The sequence below is a fragment of the Akebia trifoliata genome, chromosome 16 (assembly GCF_017979445.1).
Source record: "Akebia trifoliata isolate Shusen 1 chromosome 16, ASM1797944v1, whole genome shotgun sequence".
Taxonomy (NCBI): domain Eukaryota; kingdom Viridiplantae; phylum Streptophyta; class Magnoliopsida; order Ranunculales; family Lardizabalaceae; genus Akebia; species Akebia trifoliata.
In genome coordinates this window covers 27,468,431-27,489,349 of record NC_141390.1, presented here as the reverse complement: position 1 = coordinate 27,489,349, position 20,919 = coordinate 27,468,431, and the positions used below count along the sequence as shown (strand labels likewise).

The 20,919-nt window shown below is 33.8% G+C and overlaps 2 protein-coding genes across 2 annotated transcripts; both read right to left on the bottom strand.

Moving 5' to 3' along the window:
* Nucleotides 1-4,887: 4,887 nt before the first annotated feature.
* Nucleotides 4,888-9,035, bottom strand: LOC147383185 (amine oxidase [copper-containing] alpha 3, peroxisomal-like). Its single transcript, XM_086429202.1, has 5 exons — nt 8,103-9,035; nt 7,022-7,406; nt 6,821-6,934; nt 5,566-6,104; nt 4,888-5,184 (listed from the first exon to the last, which is right to left on the bottom strand). The coding sequence occupies exons 1-5, from the start codon at nt 8,876-8,878 to the stop codon at nt 4,980-4,982; spliced, it is 2,019 nt and encodes a 672-aa protein (XP_086285328.1). The 5' UTR covers nt 8,879-9,035; the 3' UTR covers nt 4,888-4,979.
* An 8,882-nt stretch (nt 9,036-17,917) lies between these two features.
* On the bottom strand, nt 17,918-19,797 carry LOC147383184 (uncharacterized). The gene has a single exon (XM_086429190.1). It carries the CDS (start codon nt 18,987-18,989, stop codon nt 18,093-18,095), a length of 897 nt encoding a protein of 298 aa, XP_086285316.1. The 5' UTR covers nt 18,990-19,797; the 3' UTR covers nt 17,918-18,092.
* Nucleotides 19,798-20,919: the final 1,122 nt, after the last annotated feature.

Sequence of the window (20,919 nt, the reverse complement as noted above, 5' to 3'; positions counted from 1 at the left end):
TTCAAAAGGGTAGTATGTTGCTGACTTTTGACATGAAGGTGGTTCTTCCATTAATTTTATGTGTTACTATTATAGAAAAAAAAATGGTGAAAAGAAACGATAAATTTTGAGAATATGCGAATGATCTAAAGAGACGTTTCATTTGTAAATTTTGTAATAAGAATTATCCTAGGAGAGTGGCAAAAGTGAAGTCTCATTTGTCTCAACAACCAAGGCGGGATATTGCATGTGGTCCTCGTGTACCATATGACATTTAAGTTGCAGTTATTTTAGTTATTAAAGAGAATGACGATTTTAACAAGAAAAAAAGATAGCATCATTTTCATCATAATTTGTGGAACAAAGAGTTGAATCATCATTTAGTTTTGAAGTATCATATAATGATTCGACGTCAGGTTTACATCAAACTACAGTACTAGCAATGTGTCACAAGAAAGATAAAGAATTTATAAATATGACACTTTCTCAAACATTCTTTATGAATAATATTTCATTTAATATTATTTAAGATGCATCATTTATTAAATTTTGTAGGGCTCTTTCAAATTATGGTGTTGGTTTTTCATTGCCATCATATTCAATTTCACGTACAAAATTTGTGCATAATGCCAAGGTAGAAGTTAATCAATATGTTTCAGAAATTAAAGATTATTAGATTCGAATGGAATTATGGTACACATTTATGTCTGATGGTTTGACTAGTTTGAAATGATGATTTTTTATAAATATGATTGCATACTCTTCAAAAGAGACCCTCTTTTTAAAATCATATGAAGAGTCAAGTGAGAAAAAGACAAGTGTGTATCTTAGATACTTATTTTGTAATACAATAGAAGAGATTGTAACAAAGAATGTTGTGCAAATTATCATGGATAATATATCTAACTATGAAAGTGTTAGTCAAATGGTTATAAAATTGTATCCACATATTTATAAAACATGATGTGCTGCACATGTAATACAATTACTTCTTAAAGATATATATAAAGAAGTTGATTGGGTATAAAGGATTTTTAATGATGCAAAATAAATAATGGATTACATGTACAAGTATATTACAGTCTTGGTATTGATGAGAAATATGACAAATGAAAAAGAGTTGAAAAGGCCTTGTAAGACTAGATTTGTATATTATTTTCTGATGCTTCAGTCGATTTTAGAAATTAAAGATGGGTTGCACTAAATGATTGCATCACCTGAGTGGAGAAGTATGAAACATTATACTTGTGAGATGGCAAAAAAATAATAAATACAATTCAAGGAACTACATTTTAAAGTGATGGAAGTAAAGTGATTTCAGCATTAGAACCTATAATTAAAGTACTTCGTTTGGTTGATGGTGAAGGATCAACTACAGGGTACTTGTATGAAGTGATGGAAAATGACAAAAAAGTCATTAAAACATTAATGTGATAATAATCAATCAAGGTACATCAAACTGTGAGAATTATTTAATTCAAGTAGAGATATAAATATTCTTTATAATATTCATATGATTGCTACATTTTTGAATCCGTTGTTAATGTCAAGTGAAAATATTAGATATGATAATTCGAAAGTTAAACAAGGGTTACTTTTTAGTATTGAGAAAATGTTAGACACAAGTGATAAGTGTATGAAATTTGGTACACAAATAACGGAGTACAATACTCAAAGTTCAGATATTTTTATTACTCTTGAAAGATCAGATAGAAACAATACACAACAAACATTTTGATAAACATTTTGGCAAAACATTTTTCAAAATATAGGTTAGAGGTTTTGGAATGGGCTGATTTTTGGTGAGGATGATCTCTACGGTGAGGAGATCATCATCACCAAAAATCAGCCAATTCCAAAACTTCTAACCCATCAAAAATGGTTTACAAAAAATGGACGGTCCACGATTTTTCAACTTGTAAACGTGGGGCTAAAAGTTTTGGAATGGGCTGATTTTTGGTGAGGATGATCTCCTCACCATAGAGATCATCCTTACCAAAAATCAGCCCATTCCAAAATCTCTAACCCATGTTTTGAAAAATGTTTTGCCAAAATATTTGTCAAAATGTTTGTTGTTGGAACGGGACCCATATATATATATGGGGGCGGTTCAAGGGCCATATGTAAAAACATATGAAAAAACAATGATTTTTCAAAATAAGGGTTAGAGGTTTTGGATTGAGCTGATTTTTTGCAAGGATGGTCACTATGATGAAAAGATCATCCTCACAAAAAATCAGTTCAATCAAAAACTTCTAAATCCATCAAAAGTGATTTACAAATTAGTGGCAAAAATTGGTAAAAAATCGACGGTCCACATTCTAAATCACTTTTAATGGGGTTAGAAGTTCCAGATTGGACTGATTTTTTTTTTTCGGATGATCTTCCCATCATAGAGATCATCCTCACAAAAAATTAGTTCAATCCAAAATTTCTAATCCATATTTTAAAATTTTATTAATGTTACATTGTTTTTATATATGTTTTCTCATATGACTCTTGAACCTGACCCTATATATATATATATAGGGTCCCGTTCGGCACCCTAAGTTTTACCACACACTTTAACAAATGCGTTTTGTCCTACATGGGCTAGAAGTTTCGGAATGGGCTGATTTTTGGTGAGGATGATCTTTATGGTGAGGAGATCATCCTCACCAAAAATCAGTTCATTCCAAAACTTCTAACCCCATAAAAAATGATTTACAAAAAATGGACGGTCCACGATTTTTCAACTTGTAAACATGGGGCTAAACATTTCGGAATGGGCTGATTTTTGGGGAGGATGATCTTCTAATCATAGAGATCATCCTCACCAAAAATCAGCACATTCCAAAACTTCTAACCAATGTAGGACAAAAAACGTTTGTTAAAATGTGTGGTAAAACTTATGGTGCTGAACATTTCCCATATATATATATGAGTAGCGTTCAATGGCCAACAGTTTGGCAAACATTTTGGCAAACACATTTTTCAAAACATGGGTTAGAGGTCTTGGAATGGACTGATTTTTGGTGAGGATGATCTCTATGGTGAGGAGATCATCATCACCAAAAATCAGCCCATTCCAAAACTTCTAACCTCATCAAAAATGGTTTACAAAAAATGGACGGTTCACGATTTTTCAACTTGTAAAATGGGGCTAGAAGTTTTGGAATGAGCTGATTTTTGGTGAGGATGATCTCCTCACCGTAGAGATCATCCTCACCAAAAATCAGCCCATTCCAAGACCTCTAACCCATGTTTTGAAAAAGTGTTTGCCAAAATGTTGGCAACGGATAGGGACCCTATATATATATATCACGTTTTTCTTTGGCACTCAACTTTTACAAGTCACCAATCAGCTTTTTTTTTTTATAAGATACATTTAATCGACTTTCACGTTACTTTTACAAGTCACCAATCAGTCTGTTTTTTTTTTGTTTTATAAGATACATTTAATCGACTTTCACGTTTTTAACTTTTATTTTTATTTTTAAGCTTGACCTAGATTTTGAAAATGGTTGGCCATGTACTATAATTTATTTAAGGAACGGATTTTTGCGTCTTCATGATGTGGCATTTTCTCTACCGTTGAAATAAACTGCAGAAAACCGAAAAGTAAAAGTACTTCTGAGGATCCGTAAAAGTAGTACAGAGGATCCATTCCCACTAATTAGATTTGCCCATCTCGAATCCTGTGAGATTTAGGTGGAAAGAGTCAGAGAGAAAAAAAAATATTTATATATGGAAGTGTTCTTCGCTATTTGAGATGCACAAAATTCAGTAGTTTAGAGAAGAAGATCAATTTTAATTAGTATCCATGTGTTTGATTTACTATAGTGGAGGTGTGTCATTGTTGCTCTTAATTTTCAAGGTTATATCTCATTGGAATCATTTTGGCAATGTGTTTGAAGTAAGTGGGGCTAAATAAATTTTGTCCTTCCATGACGTGTTGACCACAGCCTTGCTTTATATTATTGAAAATAAGTTCACATCTACTTTCATTATCTCAATTCAGATTCTTTTGAGCCTTTCATTTTTTTGTTTGGGACCATTGTCACAAAACAAAATTCTCTGACATTAAAAAAAAAAAAATTGTAAAATTCTTGGAATAAGCAACAAATTGATTAAATTAGTGAATCAAGTAATTAATAGGTAATTTATCAATTTATTGCTAAATATGATGACATTTTTACCTTTCATGTTAAGATTTTAATTTCTTCAACATTCAAACCTCAAAAATAAAATAGGATTTTTAGGGAGGCTAGAGATGAAGGGTTTTGAGAAGAATCAACTGAATTGAAACTCTTCCAAATGGTTGACGAATTTGAACTTGGTTACTATGTTTGGAATCTTCAACTTGTATGTTCCTTTTAACTGTGATTATAATCGGTCATTGTTGAATCAGCCCAAAACAACTAAATGTCCAAAGCAAAATGATGAAGTAGCAATGAATTTGACACCGTTTCAAACATTGCTGACATGGATGTATCTATAGAATCATAGATGCATCTATGGTTCTGTACACACCAATGTATCAAATAAGATATCAATTTCAAATTTAATTTGATAATCTTCCACACACACACACACACACACACACACACACTAAAAAAATTTATTTGAAAAAATATAATTTTTCATTAGAAATGTTGAATTTGACCGAACCCCCTAGGGCCAATTGGGGCTTCATCGACTTAGGGAAAATAGGTTAAGGTCAGGTTATAATTATGACTCAACTAAACCCGGCACGAACCCACCCATTGACAGCCTTAGTCAAGAGAATTGTGAAAAATATAATGTAAGCAATCCAGACCTCATGATACTTATAAATTTCACACTCTTGTTGCTTGGGTGTGCATGACTTGCTCACAAGTAGGCGGGTATTAATTAATATTGCTCCAAACAGGCCCATAAGATAACATGTCTAGCTAAGCCAATTTATTTGTTAGATAGAATGGAAAATAGATAATAAAAGGCAAATGCTTGATGAGAGTATCTTGTTTGATATGTATTGTTTATGGAGTGGAAGTGCAGTTAGGCCATTTTACAAACTTAGGAACCTTTGTTTTCAACACTGGATTGCTTTCGAAGAAATTGGCAGGCCGAAGCTCAAATCCACCGCTTAGAGTCGGCATCACTGGGAAATCTTCTTGGTAAGGAATATGATGAAACCCCATCGTGTACCATAAGACGATATCCTTGTTCTCAATCACTCTATTCCTGCACAATTCACCCAAATAAATTAAATGAGACTTGGGCTAGATTTTATGAAAAGATGGCATATAATGTAATATGCAACATATCATAATTTCTTTGATGGGTCAGAGCAATGTTAGCCTTCAATCAATAGGTCAAAAACCCTAAGTTGTTGTAATAAAGTGATAGTATATAAACTTCACTCTAGAGATCAAAGATGATAGTTTTAGAGGTGAAAAATCAAAATATATTTTTGAAGAAGTTGAAGATAAGGGCATTTAAGTCATCTTTTATTAAACACTCATAGGTGACTGATGTCAAAAGGGTATATCATTTCATCAGTTTAAAAGACGAGGGATAAATTCAAATATTCACCAAAATAAGTCCCTTTAAGATTTTTATTACCTTTTGGTCCAAATGGCTAAGGAATCATCTCCTCGACTTCGATCAACGAAGTTTCCTCCAACCCACTTCTCTGATTTATTATAAGGGGTGGCCCACAAATTATAATTGGTGAACGACCCACGTATCTGAGGATAATCATCGTCCGATAGAAGTGGGCCCGCCACTGATCCTGGAATCAAACGGTAAGCAATATCGTTCCCCATCTTAGTTTTCTTATTCGGATTCACCACTAACAATTCTATTGGCTCCAACCCAAGTTTTATCTTTGCTTCTGATTCAGTTTTTGCCGTTTCTTTAACGACCGTCCAGTAACTCTTTCTTGGTGAGCTGTTGTCCGTTACTTTCTTAGTTTCCAACTTGGCTTTGACGAAGGAGTTATCGTTACCGTCAACGTCAAGATCAAGGTGGTAGGTGAGGAAATGGTCGTGGTTTACTCCAATAGTGTAGTCCGCCAAGAGTGTACCAAAGACATCTTCTTTTATCTGGTCTGTGTGGGTGTACGGTACGCCCTTTACTTCTAGTATACCTGTTAGTCCCACCTGAAAGAGGGTAATATGGTAATTTAGGACCTGCTTATGACTTATGAGGGAGACAATATATGTCTCATTGACACTTGTCTTTAGGATAAATCTCGTAGATTTTGCATTTACATGATTGAAACCTTGAGCTATTCTGTATTGGTCCTATTTCGTGGATCAATGGAAAAGGACCAATCAAGCCGAATGGTTTGATCCGGACCGGAAAAGAAATGGTTTAGATAAACTTTCTTTTTATTATTATCAGATAAGCCTCTTAAGGAATCTAATCCTTTTAAATAAATACAAATAGGTCCAGCCAAATGGAGCCAGATTTGGTTTTTTTTTTTTTAACATTTAAATTCCATGTCAACCCAACTCATCCACACATATTTTTGGCTTCAGGGGGACCAATGAAATAATGAGACCATGGTTTTTAAACTCGTTCGAGATCGAGATGTATTACCCGAATTAACTCGATATCAAAGTTGAACGAGACCAACTCAAAAAAATCATTTTTTTGACCGAGTTTTACGTCACACGTATAATTTTTTGAGTTATCTCACGAGAAGTCTCAAACATATCGGAAAATTTGTTCGAGATGACTCGGTATAGGAACTGAATGAGACGAGACACGATACCGAGTTTAAAAACCATGAGTGAGACACACTCACTACTGGCACCATAAGTTCAAAAAAAAAAGTATTAAAAAAAAAAAGGAGGAATACTTTGTAGCATACCACAACTTTGATTGAACCACTAGGCTTGAACTCCCAATCAATAATATAGTCATAGTTGCCCACAGTTGAAACCATCCTCACTACTAAACTCACATCAGGTCTAACTTCCTTTATCTGCAAAACCAAACAATTCTCATATATCTTCATCTAAGTGAAAAACCACAACGGAAAATCACTTGAACCTATGAGAAAACCACTTACCACTTCACCTGGTATTCCGGTCTCCGTGTGCCGCCACATGATATCTCCTGCATACCGTTCAAATATGCAAAAAACGTTGGAAATCTTAATTGGCTGCCCATCCTGCCTGGCATAGTACCCGTCCATAAACACTGCGTTGGCCGGGCAATCAGTTAAAGGTTCTAATGAAAATGCACATAGACCAAAACCATATTCGCCTGAATCGAAGAAGGTCTTGTAATACCATTCCTCAGTTGGATCCATGTATGGTACAAACATTTCTGATACGTATCCTTTGTATAATACATGACGGAATTTTTCCTTTTCGAGATCATAAATTGATGCTAGAGATATGATTGAACCTGCTCGAGTGTCAAAGCTTAGGTGGAACTCCCAGTTGACCCACCTGATCAATCGAAGTAACAAATAGCCATTAAATATGCTCAAATTATAATAGAGTAATAGAATTAATGATGCACAATAATATAGTTGTGTGAATCCCGAGGGATTGGCTCAATGGCAATTTTGGACCGATAAACGATTAATGCCTATAAGTCATGAGTTTGATACCCAACATGAGCATTAATTCTCAACGGTCACGTGTGAGGGCGTACTCTCACTTACCTGGTGCGTCTGATGTGCAAGCATTGCATGTGCCCCAAAAAAATAAATTATAATAATAGACCTGATGATATGACTTACCAAGTGGCATACTCAATCGATTCTTTGACGTGGACAAGTTTGGGAATCGTAAATTTGTATGTCTTGAAATACACGATTTCACTTTCCCATAAAAAGTGTATCCCAAAAAAAATAAATTATAATAAGAGACATGATGATATGACTAGTCAAGTGGCATACTCAATCGATTATCTAATGTAGACAAATTTAGGAATAGTAGATTTGTATGTATTGAAATACACGATTTCACTTCCCCATAAAAAGTGCATCCCAAGGGAATCGTGTATCTTGAGACATACAAATCTACGGATCTCGAACTTGTCACGTCAAGGAGTTGATTGAGTATGCTACCTGGCGAGTCATATAATCACAGACTCTAGTAATAATATAGTGGTGGGAGTAAAAAATAAGATTCACTGACCTAATCATTTGTCCATTGATCTTAAACCCTGGACCGTCTGATTGGACGATCGTTGCCCCATTAAGTCTTGGACCAAACGGCGGTTTTTGCTTTGACCCTCGATAATCCGTTCCGTCGCGTTTCGGTACTGGAACCGTTAACCTATCTACATATTTCGTTATCTTCATCTCGTCAAGATCAACCACAGCCGTTATCCCCTCTAACGGTCTAACATATAGATTCACGGTTCCGTCCAAATAATTACACAAAATCTTCAACTCCCTCTTATCCTTCTTCTTCTCTCCAAACCAACCAACACTATAACTACCACAAACAACTTCTTCTAACTTAAGCCCTCTCTTGCTAATTGACGCTATAAATGGTGAGTATTTTAGCGGAAGTTCATTTGCAGCTATTTGTTCTTCAAAGGTGAACAAAGGGTAGCCATATCCATTGTAGATTTTATCAGAAATGATCGAATGGGTCGATAAATCAACGATGATTTCATGGGTTTGTTTGTGGGACCGAGTAATAACTACGGCTCGACGAGGTGGGGGTAGGGTGGTGTGGTTTGATGAGATCCATGAGAGGATGGTTTGTTTGTCTGGTTCGTCTAAGCCAACGTATTGGAAGGTAAGGTTGTGAGTTGAACCGGGGTTGGACCGGTTGACAATGGTTCGGACTTGAGTTAGCTCTGATGGGGTGAGCGGGTCTAGAGGGTGATGATGGTAATCGTGGGTGTGGGCTGATGTGATGGAGAGAGAGAGGAGAAAGATGATGAGGAAGGTTGGAGCCATGTGGTCTTGAGTGGTGAGGCTTGAAACAAAGCTTCAATTATATTCTTTGTATTTATGCGATGCCTTTGATTTAGAATATAGCCGTTAATCTAGAAGGCTCAGCTTCTTCAGTCTAATCTTTAAGGGTGTATTTGAAAATGGTTTTTAGTGACAGTTGCCACTCTAATCTTAAAATTCTAATTGGTTGTTTGGCTCAATAATTCTACAAGTTGCAATTTCAATATGTCCTCAACTCCTATTTTTAAAAGAGTTGCAACTCTCACCTAAGTGGGTGGGATTTACAACTCCATGCACAAATTTTTAATCTAAAAAATAAAAGTTGATTCACCCAGGTCATCTAGTATATAAATCATTTAACGCACTTTTCATTATTTGTAATCTAAATTTTTATTGAAATAATTATAATTTTTTAATAAAAGAAGGTGATTAGAATATATCGCAAAATGGGTTGGATTTTATCCAAAATCCAAGCTATCCGAATCCAGATATGAATTTAGTTGGTTTGGGTCCTTGGACTAGATCCAAATAAAAATGTGTTAATTTTTCTTAATCCGAGTTGGATCCGGGTAAGATATGGATCCATCTCTATATCCGTCTAGATCCAAATGATAAATTATTTTGAAAATTATTTTTTAACTTTTCAAAATATCTTTTATCTACTACTTTGATGAAACATGAATTCCTAGAAAATAAATAAATTATGATAATAAAATAAAATAATATAGCAAATAGAGAAGAAATATAACAAAAAAAATGTTGAACAATAAAAAATTATTCAACCCAAATCAAGTAATTCGATCAAATCGAACATAAATCTGGATTTGGTGTAATCAATATGGTTCGATTAACATTTTAACTATTAAGATTCGAGTTAGATTTGAATACAAGTTTGGATTAGGATATCGATATACTTATATCCGATCCAAGCTCGACCCATTTTAAGTCCTAAATAAAAATATGTTTCATTACAAATTATATTTATTTAAAATAATAAATATTTATATTATCAAAAGTTAATTATTTTATCATAATATATAAAATCTAGTTGACTCGGTTGAATTTTATGACTATGACAATATTTTGAAGTTATAGAGGACTTATATCGAATCTCAATCAAATACGAATAATTCATCAACTGACTTCCAACTCCAAATCCAATTAACTATCACTTCCAAACACACCCTCAATGAATGTTCAAAGTCATTAGTGGGGGTGGGAGGAAGCTTCTTAAAGAGGGTAAATTCTACAATAAAGATGTCCTTATCAAGGGAAAATTCTATAACCATCTATAATGAAATGATGTGAAGAAAATAAATCGCTAGTAGAGACTCCTTAAGAAAACTCATTCTTAGAAATTTTGAAGTGATACGTACGGTAGGGGCAGATATTTTTGGTGGAATATTTGAGATATCCTGTGTTTATAGACATAGCATATGCGCCTTAATAAACGTAGTCTTATTAATAGAGATTTGGGCTATATTTTCCATATCAAAACTCAAGATAAGGATGGATAGTTTAAGAAGAGAGTTTCTATTTCCACACAAACTTTTACTAATGCCACTCCAAGATGTGAGTTAATTCTTAGGTGATTTATATATGAAATGGGGTGGCATTAGCAAAAGATGGTGTAGTAATAGAATCTATCTGTTAGGAAAATGTGGAGTGCTTAATTGAGGGGAAATATTTAAGTTCATCTAAGGGTGTGCTTGATTGCGTATGAGAAATTAGTGGAAAATTTGTTTATCAAGGAAAATCATATTTTTCATTTGCTTGTGATGCATTTTTTTCATGAAAAATGAATTTTCACCCTCATCCAAAAGTCCAGTAAGTCTAGGATTTTATTTTTTACTCATTCTCATGAAAAAATGAAATCCACAACCTCAAATATAAAATAATCTTCTTCTTCCTCCTCCTCATGGCCATTGGTATCGTCACCATTGTTGTCATCGTTTCCACAACTGCCATCAATGTTACTATTTTTCCCCCTCAAAGAGGTAAAGATGTTCGACCCACTCGAAGTGATCATCTCAATAAAATTGTTGGTACTTTTCTATTTTTTTTTTTTTAATTCTAGGTTCGAATTCTCTCTTCCTCTTCTTCTTCTTCGATTATTTTTCAAATTCAATTAAACACTCAATTGGTGTTTGGCCGATTGATTGATTGTAAATAGTCACAGAGTGTCCAACGGAGGGCTGAGAACAGGAAAATATTCCTTCTAGAGGATATGTGGCTATGTGCCATTACAGGTAAAACTTTTTAAATGTTACAAAAAAAAAAAAAAAAAGTTATCAAAAAAATAGATTCCAAGAAATTGATATCTAGAAAATTTGTTGTAATCCATAGAAAACTTTGTGTTTTTTTTTCTCATGTAAGTTTTAGTATACATTTGATATCCAATGTTGCTTGACCCTCTAAAAAAAAAGAGAGAGAGATTTATCGGACAGACCTATCCATTCCAATTTTATTGCAAAAACTCCCTTACTTTTATCAAGTTTGTTACCGAAGAAATCTTTACTTTATGAATTAGGTTAGTATGACCACATCTAAGGCAAGTGTGGACCACATCTATTATCAAAATGACAATCCAACACCACATACCTCTAAATTTCATAAAAAAAAAATCCTTTCAAAGCTTGATCCAAAAAGTTGAAAATGGATGACAACCGAACTCCCAAATTTAAAATTAAAATTTAATAGTAAATTAAAAATAAAAAATAAAAATTCTTAGAATTATTTTCTTTAAAACCCTGTGGTATCAAATCATCCAAAAATTGATGAGACTTGGATCTACTGTAACATATGTTGAGTAACAAATTAACACATCAATTTGAATTTTATGATGTGGATTTCCACTTCAAGATTTTTTGGGTAACAAATTAATTTCATAAATTAAGGTTTAGTGGGTAACAAACTTGATATATAAAGTTTGGTTCTCTTGAAGGTCTCAGAATTTCAAGGAAGTTTTTAAAATAAAAATGCAACAGTTATGTCTATCCATAAATCTCTTAAAAAATCAAGATAAAGAAAAAGAGGTGATGAAAGATTTTACACACTTAAAAAATCAAGATAAAGAAAAAGAGGTGATGAAAGATTTTACACACATCCAAAAAATCACGTTTTTTGCTTAGTACTCAAGATTCTACGAGTCACCAATCAGTCTGCTTTAAAAAAAAATACATTTAATCGACTTTCACTACTACTTTATTGAAAATTTGTCGTTTAAGTACCAAATCACTAAGAAGCACAAGCGGTTTCGAATAAGTCTATAACTTTTAAATGGGAAAGGCCCCATAATGAATTAAGGTCAATGGTGGTGAAGTCCTCGCCTAAGTTGCAAGAACCAAAACAAATATGGCTGTCGTGGTCAAAAAATACAATGAGAGGACAGGTATAATTAGTCATTTGAAATAAGGAAGCGTGTGTAAGCTTCGTGGATGACAGAATTTCGATATTTTATTTGGATTGTCCATGTTATTGTTGTATGTGTAACACGTTAAAAAAAATAAAGAATAATGATAAATTGACTCCCCCTCTCACATTCTGTCTACTCTCCTGGCGTGACATGTGCATAGAATTATAGATTTTTTTTCTCGTGATATATAATTTCACATATTTATGACTATGTGCCATTGTGTATTGCGAGGAAAAAATCTATGATTCCATGCATATGCCATGTTAGAAGTGTAAATGGGGAGTATGTCAAAAGGGGGAATCCAAAAAATCACGCCTCAAAAATATAATTTACATGATGTGTAGGGATAAGCATTAGACTAATTGAAGGATAAATAGAGCTCACTTCACCTTTAAATGAATGTCAATTTTCAATTAGCCGGTTGTGACTCGTTCAAGATTCTGTTTCAATCATTACACGTTCTTGTTATTGCTAGAGAAACCTATAACAAGATTTTATCAATTTTACTTTTAAAATTTTGGGGCACAAAGGTTTGGGGAGAGAGGAATTGGTATGCCGAAACGTCAAGTGAGAGAATCTATGGAGACAAGAATCAAGGATCCAATGACTAGCATTTCTGTTTGGATTGAGAGAAATGGAGAAAAGAGAAAATAAATAAATTTCTTTTCATTTCTCTTGTCTGGATTGTTAAGTAGGGAGAGAAGAGAAAAGAATTAGAAAAAAGATGAGAGAATAAAAGGTGAGTTTTCTTTTTTTCTAAAAGTGAAGGGAAATCATTTTAAAATATTTTATAATTTCAACTTTGCCCTTAGATCTCTTTTAAGATATTTTAAAATTTTAAAGTTGTCTCAAGTTCTCTCGTGTCAATCCAAACATGGTGGAGAGAAATTGAGTTTATCTTCTTTTCTCTTCTCTCAACTTCTCTCAATCCAAACATAGCCTAGAGGACCGTGATAACAACAAAATTTCACTATTCAACAATGGTGAAGGATGCAAGAAACATCATCAAGAGAGATAAGGATGAGGATGGATTGATGATCTCAATCTAATGAGCATATAAAACATTTTAACTAATTAATCTAAAACCAGATGAAATCATCCTTTTTGAGAAATCGATGAAGGTAGAAATGCTATAGAGCCTTCTCAGGTTCTTTATCTTAGAAGCTTGGGATGTGATATAGAAGATATAGTGGCAACAGTGATAAATTTTTTGAAAGAAGGACTGATACTAACAGTGATTAATTCGGTCTCACTTCTAGTAATTAAAAAATATGTACTTCGCATAAACTTATTAAACAAAATTGTCAAAGTCTTTTTCTATGATATTTTTTGCATTTTCGTCTGTTACTTAAGAATCTTATTAGTAGAAAATATAAGAAAAGAAAATCAAGATTTTTATATACAAATTTAAAAGAGTGGTGCTAGAGCGACCTCAGCCTGGAATCTCATATCGCACTTCTTGACATGAAAGAGGATAAGAATCATAGATGTTTTTCACTTGTATCTCAATAAAATCATCTATGGTTCCCATACACTTTCACGTCAAGAAGTGCAATATAAGGTTCCAAGTTGAGGTCACTTGAGCATTATTGAAATTACAAATAACACATGACATGTTTTTTGTGTATAATACTGCTGAATACTATAGTAGTCGTTTAAATTTTTCTATAAAGAAATTGTACCTTGGGTATTTTTATCTTTTAAAAATAATTAATATTTTAAATGTACTATATATTTTGTGTGTAACATTCTTAGAAAATATAGCTATCCTTCTAAAATTTATGTTAAAGTCAGTTAAGATAAAACCACGGTTCCATTGATTGGGCCATAAGCTTTAGGAGGGCTTGAGGCATGTTGTTTGATGGGTTGGATTGAATAGATTAAGCTCTAAAAGACCCACAAATTGGATTTTACTTGGGTCAACTTGCAATATGGGCTTGGGCTTTAAGGTTAAAGGGAGCATGGGCTAAGCCAGATTCAAGCTTAAGTGAGCCACGGCCCTTTAAAGAACCAGTTGTACGAAAAAAATGGTGATTTAGGCATACCCCACCACATTTTGGTGAATATCTAAAATATGCCCTATATTTCCAAACTGATGACATACCCCTTTCTTCTTTAACAAACTATTAGAAAATGATGCAAATGCCATCATCATCAACCTCATTTTTCTTCCTCTTGGATAAAATCTTTTACCTTTATTTTAAACTTTAAGATTTTAACTATCTTCAAACATAAAGAACAAGAAATGATGTTTATAGAAGTAGAAAAAGATGGAATAATAGTTAGAAAATCAAATAACAAGAGATAGAAGATGAGGGCATTTTGGTTATTTTTTATTTATCTACAAGAGAAGACTAAAGTCAAAGGGGGCATATCATCAATTTGATATCATAAAGGGTATCTGGAATATTTATAAAAATATGGAGGGGTATATATCTAAATCAGCCCAAAAAAATTAATGAAGATCGAACATAGTTTGGGGAAGTTTGGAGAATTTTGGGTGAAAATCAACTTCGACAAAGATTATGACCATTAAACCTTAAAGCTTCATCATCAAATCCTAATTAGTTTTAACTTTCCTTTAAACTTCGAAGTTGGATCTATAATAAACACTCACTGTCCCGTACTCCATTACAAACTCTGTCTCCCACGTCAGCTACTTTGACTTTGTTCCCAAGATCTCCCTTCTCTAAGATCATCATCACCATCAAATGCTTATCCATTCTCTTAGAACTTAAGATCAACGGTAACGATGAGTTCCGATGATAGAACTAAGCCACATAGTATCAGAGTTGTGAGGGTGCCTACCAAATCTCTGACCTATCTTCCATGGAGAAACATGAATAGAAGAGGTCCCACCTCCACTAGTAGTTTTTGGTGGGGAATCACCATTTCTTTACGACCCAAACAGAATGTTGAACAACTTAGAAAGAAAATAGATAAGCTCAAGTACTCAAGAGACTACTCATTCCTATTCTCTGATGATACACAGCTTCCAAACACACCCTTAGCGACATCGAAAGCTTCATCCCAAGCCAATCACTGACCATCCAATGATAAAGGGTTATGATAATTATAATAGCAGCATCACTAATATGGAAAATATATAGCTTCAATGATGAAGTAGAAGAAGAGAGGATGAGTTTGGAGGAAGGATTGAGAATTTGTTACTCAAGAAATGTAGATATACCATATTATGAGTTGCTCTTTTAAAGATCATTATTGTTAATAAAATTTATTTATTTTGGTTTTATTTATTTTTTTATGACCCGGGTGTCCGAACTTTTGTGTCCGACTAGGGGAACCGAAAGAGTTGCCTCTTTCAAGCTTCAATAACAAAGAAAAACTCATCTGAATTGGAAGTTGTCCTTTCTTCAAAACATCGATAGTGTATTCTGTTCTGTAATCAAACAGAGTATATGAAGTGATGTTTTCTTTCTCTAGAACATCAATAGCCTCTTTTTTGTATCCATCTATGAATTGCAGGTTGTTTGGGAGAAGATCCTTTATTTAAACTTCAATGGCATTTGGCATAACATGCAACTGTGGAACAACTGCAAAGACCAGAAAAAGTAACACATACTTGAATGTCTCAGGCATAAAAAGATGGAAAATATAAAGAAAGAAAAAACATAGATAGATACCATACAAGACATCACAATGTGTAACCAAGTATATAGAGCAGTCGCAGTTCAGTCCCAAATGTCGGCAAAAAGAAACCATTTGGTTGAATAGTTAAGATCATTCAGTCAATTTGTTTTCTTGAAAATTATCCATATTATAATTGACGTGCCTCGATTAAATGGACAATCTAAATCATTATGTGCATGGTGTACATGCGTGCATGTGTGAATATCGCTCTCAGTTATGAACTATATTCAATTTTTAATCAAACTATCAACTATGAATTTCAATCGCCACTGCACGTATACAAACAAATTAACAACTCCCAACTAAAGAAGAATCAAGGAGTACAAGTATTTCTGCATAAGTAACATAAGAACAAACTCTTGAAGGAAAACCTCAAAGACAGGTAGAAGAATGAAGTAGTTCAAGAGCTACATCTTTCTTTTCTTCTCTTTTTTTTTTTGTACCTATTTCCTGTTGTATGGTAATCTTAAAAAAACAAGTTTTGTTAAGGCAACCCAATTTGCTAGCATCACCTCCTACAGGCATCTGGATGAAGTTTGACACCTTCTACATATGTTACATTTTTCTTGGATAGGTGAACTACTTCACCTTTTAACACTAGCAACCCAATTTGCTTCTCATATGAAATTTGTAAATAATGAGTTCCGGTAGTTTTGCGTTAATGAAGATCTCATACACATAATCATCATCACAGCCTTATCCAAAGATTTGAGGTCGACTAAAAGAAAGTTATTACTCCATTCCAAACAAAAAGGCCAAAATATGTAAAATCCAACAAAATCTGTATTCTATAAAACATGCGATGCAACCCTGTAAATATCCATTCTTTTCTTCTGAATTGGTAAAATATTCTTTCTTTTTTTTTTTATATATATAGATAACAAATTTTATTGAAAAAGTGGTCGAGATGACCAATTAGCAATACAAAGACAGCAAAGAACACAACAGGCTACAACAACTAACATGCAATACTACAAACCCAGTCCCAACTTACCACAAAATCATAAAAAAAAAATACACCCCTGAACTCAAAGAAAACCTTGGACCAGAAGAAGATGCACGACAGCACTCTGAAGGACACCTCATCAGCGGACGCTACTTTTTCTTCAAAACATCTGTTGTTACGTTCCTTCCAAATAACCCAATGACGCTGCTTTGACAATATTCGTACCATCATATTCAAAGAAATTGGTACAAACTTCATGTTTCATTGCCCCCAACATAAAAATTCATCAAACCGGGTGAATGGCCTCCAACAAAATACCCTATTACACTTTTTTCTTCTCATCGCTCATCATTTCCAAATCCTAAATGGCTAACTAATGTATGCTTCCTTCCAAAATCTTCCACTTTGATGATATTGCTAACATCCACTGAAGGGTTTTTTACACAAGGAAAATCCAACAACAAAATAGGCAAAATAACACAGGAGATAAAAATCCAATGACAACAACAAAGCCTTACCCAAATATTTGGGGTCGGCAAAACAAGTAATCCAATTATGCAAAAAAATATATTGCATGGCAGTGTCTGCAAAAGATACTTCATAAAGCTACAACTAAAATGGCAATATTCACAAGACCTATAGACGAGTATATTATAACTCTGAATTAAATCACTCAAATTGAGTACTATGGATCTGACATTCAGAGGACCCTTAACCTTCAGCAATCTAAGCTTCTGCAACAACCAAAAAAAAAGGGGAAACTAAACCCTGTTAGTTTATCTAGCAATAACTTGAAAGAAAGTTGTCACCAATTTACTTCTTTTAGTGGCTAAAGAAGATCTTATATACTGCAATGGATCATAAAGAGTATGGCATATTGGTACCTTGTGAGCCATGATCAAGAGGAATAACGCGACCAGAGAGAGTGCTTGAGATAAAAGAACCAAATCATAATCCACAAAGAATTTTCAATTAGACAAACAAAGAACCAAAACACGATATGCCATCATTAAGGAATTACAATGACCAATTAAATAAAAGAGACATTTCTAATCAAATTAATTGAGAAAAGAAAGAAAGAGAGAAACAATGGACCCACTCACAAATCACATTTTTCATTGTAATTCAAGCATATCGTTAACGAAAATCATCACTCATAATAAATATTTGTTAGCACTCGAAGAGAAGAAAAAAAAAATACACCTTTACTCACTCTTCCATGCATACAAAATCAATGAGAAACCAAGACCTTGTGATTGAGAATCTCTAAATGTCTGAGAGCAAGACCAAGGAATTGTGTTGGGATCAGAGGAAGTATCGCTGGCCCACAATTTATCAGCTGTTACGCAAGTCTGGAACATGAAAACTGCATTTCCTAGAGATGCACCAAAGAGCCAACTATGAACATCCCAAAAAATCTCTATAGGGAGCCCATTGACCACGATTGTCTGATTTCCCCGAAACTTCCACCTAAGCCGCTTCACCTGCATCACCGTCTTACTGTCTATGCGGATCAAGAGAATTGGATCATTGAGGCCAATCGTATCACACTCAATCGTGATGTCGTGAATCTGCCCATTGTCACAAAACTGAGCCTTGGTGCCATAAAATCTCTTCCCAAAAATGTGCTCCCTCTTTGCAATGAAAATTGAATTATGAGGAATGGATGCCACATTAGTCTTCTTGTATGCCTCTTTCGTCAAATCCCCAAGTAGAAGAACCATCTCTTGATCACAAATGATGGCCACGTAAAATCCCTCCAATGGTTCGGGTCCTGATCCAACCTTAGCCGACGAGAGGTCCCAATATATGTCAACTCTACTTGTATCTATCTCTAAACTCTTAGACCCTTTTCTTTTAGAGAATAACCATGGTTTTATATCGACTTTACAGAGGCATTGGTTGGCCGAATCACCGATTTCAACACAAAGTCCTTGACCCATCAGATTTTTGCTCCAAGTAGTGTTAATCAAGCAAGACTGACCACGCAATCTACACTGATAAACACATGTAACCAAATTTTGTGCTGTTTTATTGGTACTCGACGAAGAATCGGCAACTTGGACTCCATTTTCACCAAAACAGGAAGGGAAATCTCTCATCTTGGTACCAAAAACACAAATTTCTCTTTTCTTTTTCTCTCTTGTTTATTGGGTAACACTCTAATTTTTCTTTTACAAACAATACATGAAAAATTACATAAAACAAAGAGGATGAGAGGAGGGTTCATACCTGAACCAATCAAAATGAATTCAAGAACCCATGTCCCAAATGCTTCAGAAACTGAAAATCAAGGCTTGAAACAAAATGGGTATTTGGGTTCTTTAATGGACCACCTTCCCAGACTGAGAAATCAGCCAAAGTTTGGAAAAGGAAACAATACCCTCTCTAGATTAGAGACAAATTTGTTGGATGTGGGCAGAAGAAAAGGTATAAGATAAGGAGACAAACAAAGGGCTTGTATCACTGTCAGTCTCTCTGTTATAACAAGCTCTAAAATAACCCATCAAAGATTAAAGATTGAAAATGAAACCCAGAGACAAGAGAGGTCAATTGTGGAAACAAAGACAACTTATTTCACAAAGGTAGAACTAGAACTAGAAATGTTAAAAACAGATTAAAATGAAGAAAATAGCAAATGGGTTTGAATGGAAAGGTTGGGTTTTACAACATGACTCTCCTGAGAAAAGGGTAAAAGAGCATCTCTCTCTCTCTCTCTTACATACTCATACATATAAATCATAAAGACCATTCCTTTACCAGACACAATCACATGCATTAGAGCTGAAAAAACAAACCTATGATGTCAATTTTCACACTGATACTCATTAGGCATATTCTCTCGAGTCCAAAGATTTTGAGAAACACTTCAATGGATTAAAGATGAGAGGAATCTAGAAGGAGGGAGGACAGTATTTGAGAGAAAAAGTGTCAAGCCTCTTCCTCTTACATAGGAAATAAAGAGGGCTGCTATTGGCACCCCAACTTTTACTTATTACATCCCGATTAAAAAATTAAAAAATAAATTTCAATGATTGAGAATTAGTAAAAGTTAGGCTGTCAGCAGAGATTTTTTTTTTTTAAAGATTTTTATTTGTTAGATTTAAGATTTTATATGAACCTAGCTTTGTAATATTGAAGTAATAGCTTGAACAAAACTTTTGTAACATTTGAATGATGTGTTTTAAATATTAATTAGTGTGATAAATAACTTAGGAAATTGGGTGTAATAAATAAAAGTTGGGGGTGCTAATAGCAGCTCTCAAAATAAAAGTAATATGTGGGAGGAGATAATTTCAGTCTAGTTTTTATACGTCCAATTACCCATGTATATGGACCAAAAATGCCTATAAGAATATGAATTTTAGATTTAATTCATGGGTCAAAAAAAATAGCCTGGCAATATAAAATCTAATTTGGCAATATCATCTCTCTTAATAAATATTGTATTTACTTGTATATACTTATTTTAGGTTGATTAAGGAGAAGAGAGAAAACGGTTTTGGCAGTGGGCCCATGTTAATGAAAGCAAAGGGGGTCACATTTAATTAGGAAGAAAACCTTCCCTTTTCAATCTGTTGGATCCTTAGCCAAAACCCCACCAATTCATTGCCAACTCATTTCCTAAACAAATAAAAATAATAAAATAAAATTCTTGGAATATTGTAAGGAAATTTTCGTCAAAATGAATATTTAATTTTGGGTCCAATGACTTGTGCAGGACGACTCATGAGAAAACAAATGATCTCAACCACATAAACATGAAATCTAATAGTCAGGATTTACAATATCTATATAACACAAATCTTGAGGATAAATCTCAATTGTTGGATTTTACTTATGTTTACATGGTTAGGATCATGTGTTTTTTCCATGAGTCAGTCTTCATAAGTCAATGGATCTGAATCCTTTAAGTTTATAATTTAAAATGAGTTGGGATCCGTAGACTAATGAAAAATGACTCATGAAAAAACACATGATCTCAATTGTTTAGATACAAAATTACTGATAAAAAAAAAATTGTTTAGATAC

Bases quoted from the DNA above. Each gene is read 5' to 3' on its own strand.
- LOC147383185 (XM_086429202.1), bottom strand. From the start codon at position 8,878: ATGGCTCCAACCTTCCTCATCATCTTTCTCCTCTCTCTCTCCATCACA. The intron at 7,407-8,102 runs GTCAGTGAATCT...TCGATTGATCAG, and splicing joins ATCAATGGACAAATGATTAG to GTGGGTCAACTGGGAGTTCC. The intron at 5,185-5,565 runs GTAATAAAAATC...TGAATTGTGCAG, and splicing joins TTAGCCATTTGGACCAAAAG to GAATAGAGTGATTGAGAACA.
- LOC147383184 (XM_086429190.1), bottom strand. From the start codon at position 18,989: ATGAGAGATTTCCCTTCCTGTTTTGGTGAAAATGGAGTCCAAGTTGCC.